This window comes from Hippoglossus stenolepis, chromosome 12 (assembly GCF_022539355.2).
Source record: "Hippoglossus stenolepis isolate QCI-W04-F060 chromosome 12, HSTE1.2, whole genome shotgun sequence".
Lineage (NCBI taxonomy): Eukaryota > Metazoa > Chordata > Actinopteri > Pleuronectiformes > Pleuronectidae > Hippoglossus > Hippoglossus stenolepis.
The window spans coordinates 25,103,850-25,109,193 of NC_061494.1; the positions used below are offsets into that span (position 1 = coordinate 25,103,850).

The window sequence follows — 5,344 nt, forward strand, 5'->3', positions numbered from 1 at the left end:
CTCTCTCTCTCTCTCTCTCTCCCTCTCTCTCCCTCTCTCCCTCTCCTTCTCCTCCCTCTCTCTCTCCTTCTCCTCCTCCTCTCTCTCTCTCTCTCTCTCTCTCTCTCTCTCTCTCTCTCTCTCTCTCCCTCTCTCCTCTCCTCCCTCCTCCTCCTCCTCCTTCTCCTCCCTCCTCTCTCTCTCTCTCTCTCTCTCTCTCTCTCTCTCTCTCTCTCTCTCTCTCTCTCTCTCTCTCTCTCTCCCTGTCCTTCTCCTCCCTCCTCTCTCTCTCTCTCCCTCTCCTTCTCCTCCCTCCTCTCTCTCTCTCTCTCTCCTTCTCCTCCTCCCTCCTCTCTCTCTCCTCCCTCTCTCTCTCTCTCTCTCTCTCTCTCTCTCTCTCTCTCTCTCTCTCTCTCTCTCTCTCCCTCTCCTTCTCCTCCCTCTCTCTCTCTCTCTCCTCCTCTCTCCTCTCTCTCTCTCTCCCTCTCCTCTCCTCCCTCCTCTCTCTCTCCTCTCCTCCTCCTCCCTCCTCTCTCTCTCTCCCTGTCCTTCTCCTCCCTCCTCTCTCTCTCTCTCCTTTCTCTCCTCCCTCTCTCTCTCTCTCCTTCTCCTCCCTCCTCTCTCTCTCTCTCCCTGTCTTTCTCCTCCCTCCTCTCTCTCTCTCTCTCCTCTCTCCTCCTCCTCTCTCTCTCTCCCTCTCTTCTCCTCCCTCCTCTCTCTCTCTCCCTCTCTCTCTCTCTCTCTCTCTCTCTCTCTCTCTCTCTCTCTCTCTCTCTCTCTCTCTCTCTCTCTCTCTCTCTCTCTCTCACTGATCTTTTCATGCTTCCTCTCTGGAGACACCTAGTGGCCACATCATGCTCTCAGGTCGTCCGTCCCTTTGCTCTGAACGCGATATCTCCAGAATGCTTTGAGGGAATCTCCTCAAACTTGGATCAAACATTCACTTTGACTCAAGGATTAACTCACTTGATTTTAGTAGCCAAAGGTCAAAGGTCATAGGGACATTTTTGCTTTGTGAAGGTGATATCTCTGTGAGAAGGTCAAAGGTCAAGGTCACGGTTTCTTGAACATGATATCGTAAGATCAGCTTCAGATTTGGTACAAACTTTCACATGGACTCAAAGATTGATTGGTTATTGATTAGATTTTGGTGCCTGGAGGTCAAAGGTCAAGGTCACAGTGACCTCATGTTACTGTGAATGTGACATAATAGCACTGCCCCTAGGGAACTTCATTACATCTGGCACAGTTCACTTGGAGTCACTGATGAATGGATTAGACCGGGTCCTCTGAAGGATGCCGCCCCTGAATTGAGACCCAGCCGGAGTGTCCTCCCTCCTCACTGCCCGACCGACCTGCACTCACTTTGCACTTTAACAAAAAATACCAACATTAATCAGAAGTGATCAGGACCTGTCCACTACAGGAAGTTTACTTCATAAATAATGTGATATTAAACCTGTCAATAAATACTGTGATATTACTTTTACGTCATATCGTCCACCCCAGTGTCTTTGCATCACTTCAGCCTCTGTCTCTCACTCACATCTCACAGTTTGTTCACTTGTCTCGTATATTAACAGACATGACTAATGCAACATAAATGGAATCAAACAGGAATGATGTTATTAGTTTGCAATACATTATAATAACCCATAAACTGTCTTTCTTTATCCTCCACAGAGCTTCCCAGGATTTCTCTCCTCCAGAAGTCTCCCTCCTCTCCAGTCAGCTGCCACGCTACAGGTTTCTTCCCTGACAGCGTCATGTTGTTCTGGAGGAAAGACGGGGAGGAGCTTCATGAGGACGTGGACCTCGGAGAGGTCCTCCCCAACCATGACGGGACCTTCCAGATGAGCGCTGACCTGAAGGTTTCATCCATCTCCCCTGAAGACTGGAGGAGGTACGACTGTGTGTTCCAGATCTCTGGTGTGAAGGAGGACATCGTCACCAAACTGGACAAAGACTCCGTCGAGTCCAACAGAGGTGAGACTTGAACCAGTGAGGACGCTGGGACACACACATTTCATCTACAATAACAGTCCTGCAGGTCATGTTGGCTGATGTGTAGCAGGAGAATTTTCTTTCATCAATGTATATGCAAAAGTGTCTGAGATTTTATTACTATTATTATTATCATTGATCAATTAGATTTACACATTTATAAATGTTTAAATTACTTGTATAAGTTATGATTTATTATGAATGTTTCTGCAGTCTCAATAGAGCCAGACTGATTTATCATGGGTCGATGTAATTTCACAGACACACTGGGATCAGGATGGATGTTTGATATGAAAACTTTTATTCTACAGAATTAATGAAGCAGAAAAAACAAACAAATCTCTCGTTCTTTACCTCGAGTAACAACAGACATTTAGGGACATTTCTTCAGGCAGTTTATAACCATTTCAACCATTGACTGTAAATAAAGATGGACGACATGACGGCTCCTCAAAAGTGAAGCCAAAGCGTCTCGGTCGCTGATTGATGCTATAAAAACAGGGTGAAATGTCATGATTGACAGCTCATGATTGACAGCTCATGATTGACAGAGCATGTGTATCGGCGGGACCTCGTTACCGTGGCTCCATTCCTCCGTTCACTACTGCACAGAGTCCAAATGTGCAAGATGGCGGCGTTCATATCTGGGATATTTTAGCTTCATTTCTGGAAAGTGGGAGGAAGTGGAGACGTGTCGTCTGTGTTTATTTCCATTAGTCTATGATTTCAACATGTGAACATTATAGTCACTGTTAAGACTCGACTGCTGCTCTGTTGTAGAAGATGAGTCCATGAAATGATTTAGTTACTGGAAGTAAAGTTTAAGACAAACCAGCGTGAATAAGCACAGATACAGTCATTATGTACAGAAGAAAACTGAAAGTAGAAACACCAGCAGGACAAACTCACACGTTTAGTGTCTGTGTGTGTTTGTTGTGTCTCAGGACAGGATTGTGGTTCAGGGAGATTCTTGTCGTCCAACCTGCTTCATCTGTTCAGGTTGTGATGCTTTGTTTTTTTATTCCGCTCAACAGAGAAGCCCACCGACGTGACCACCATCATCATCATCGCTGCAATGGTCGCTCTCGCTGTCGTCAGCACTGTCGTTGGATTCATCGTGTACAGGAAGAAGAAAGGTGAGAGACCAACACAGAAGCTTTGTCCAATATTTTTCTGGTGTTTTGATTTTGGACTTTCTAATTAATGCTCGTTCAGATCAAACCTCACGAAACAAACTTCAGTTCCTCACACACCAACATCTGTTTCCAGAGCTGCAGGGTTCACACAAAGTTTTCTAACTTCCCTCTGCACCACAGACTGTTTATAAAAAGCTCTGCACACAGCGTCCAGCACACAAACAATAAGAAGTGACAGTATGTTGTCGATCGTTTGAGGAGGATCGCCACTCGAGAAAAACATGACACAATTCAGTTTGTGTTTTTACTGTAATAACTGAAATCATTTGTATTTTCTTTTTATTTCAGCCCAATGTACTTCACTTCGTAAGTAAAACTTCTATTTCTATTCTGTTTTCTTTTTATACTAATGTGCTTTATGAGGACATCACGTCACGTTTGCACAGCAGCTGAAAGTACTAACATGTCCAGTTTTATAAAACACCCCCAACACCTCTTTGGTCCACTTTGTACTGGTCCACTTTGTACTGGTCCACTTTGTACTGGTCCACTTTGTACTGGTCCACACCGGCGACAGTCAGGGAGGCGTTATGTTTTCAGGCTGTTCATCCGTTCGTCCCCATCTTGTGAACACGATATCTCAGGAATGCCTCGAGGGAATTTCTTCAAAATGTCCACAAATGTTCACTCAGGCCTTGTCTACACTACTGCCCATATTTATTTCAATGGATATTAGGCTCCCCACAGGAACCTGACCCAGTGCAGGACTCTAGTAAACCCTCTGTAGATTAGATAGTGTTCATTTTGTGCTGAAGAGAGTTTTCAGGACGGTTCCCTGCAGTGTTGGTTGTTTGTAATAAAAGTGTCTGTTCAGAGGAGGATGGACTAACGATGTGTTTCTGACCTCACAGCTGTAAAAGATCCAGGTTCCTCACAGCCGCTGAGATCAGGTGAACAAGGTTCTAATTCTCCAAGTGAGACGTCCTCCTGAACACAGTGAGTTGCTTCATCTGTTAAACAAAACTGCCTCAAACTAAGTGCAAAGTAACATATGTGTGATCATGTGTAAAACCTCTGTTTTAATTAGAAATAAAACAATCTGCTGAGAGCAAGGCACAGATCAGAAACCTTCACGTTAATTGGACAGATTAAATGTTGAATTAAACTCAAATATCAGCAGTGACACAACAATTAAAATGTTAATATACCCAATATTTAGGGCTTATCAATTTAAGATCAGTGTATTTTTTCTGAGTAAACTTTAATTTCACTGAGAGAATCATGGAAATATTAGGTCTCAATACTGTAAATACATAAAATACGTGGCTTTGTGGAACTGAACATTTCATTTTTATTTCTTTTTTCTCTCTTTAGGTTTATGGACGAGAAGCAGTGTCACCACAGTCTCCCCCTTACGCTGGGAACTCATTGATTATTCATCACTCAAATCATAAAGTGATATTCAGGGTCAGACATTGATTGAAATACAAACAACACAACTGACAAATATGACAAATAAATGGTGGCGTTGATTAAATTTGATCTTTTAGTTAAAAATAAGAAATGTAAACTTCCCTCTGATAAATGTTTGTTTAAATATTGGTAAATCAAATGAGGATTATTACTTTTTCTTTCCCTGGAGTGAAGTAAAACACATTTTCAAAAACAGTGAAAGTATCACAACACTGTTCACATGCAGTTAATTTAAAGATCATCTTAGTTACAGTTTTATATTCCTGGTGTTGGGGCATCCTTGTAAAATCATTTAAATAATACAAATCTAAATATACATATATGGACACGCACACATCCACATCTTAGGGTCTGGAAATATAATCTGTCTCATGATTCCATAAATCTGTTGGTATGTGACTCACGTATCTCGAGAACCGTTCATTTTATCAGCTTCACACTTGACCTGTGTGTTGTTAAGGGCCCAAGGAAGTGCAGTGTTGAATCTGGTGTGATTTGGACAAGTCATACAATCGATGTTATTAGAATTCAGTCCAAAATTTGTTTTCCAGTTGTGTAAATATTCTGATTTTATTTTGGCCTGAACAAGAAATGAATTAATCAAGTGTTGCTTGTTTTTTTTGGTTTGGTTATATTCATGCTTTGCTGTGTTCTTAACCTTTAAAGTTCATTTTAGTGGAGATTATAAAAGGGTTGTGGGATGTTTTAAGTATCTCATATGAAATGTTCTGATAATATTTCCTGTTAGTTTG

General features: G+C 42.3%; 1 protein-coding gene across 1 annotated transcript in view; it reads left to right on the forward strand.

Annotated features, from left to right (window-relative positions):
* LOC118124636 (BOLA class I histocompatibility antigen, alpha chain BL3-7) overlaps nt 1–4,631 on the forward strand; it is a gene marked incomplete at its 5' end in the record, with an annotated part of 6,405 nt that extends 1,774 nt beyond the window's left edge. Inside the window, 5 exons of the mRNA XM_047342367.1 lie at nt 1,663–1,965; nt 3,018–3,119; nt 3,468–3,485; nt 4,031–4,115; nt 4,494–4,631. Of these exons, the coding sequence (XP_047198323.1) occupies nt 1,663–1,965; nt 3,018–3,119; nt 3,468–3,485; nt 4,031–4,110 (503 nt within the window). The remainder of the gene's footprint in view (nt 1–1,662; nt 1,966–3,017; nt 3,120–3,467; nt 3,486–4,030; nt 4,116–4,493) is intronic.
* Nucleotides 4,632–5,344: the final 713 nt, after the last annotated feature.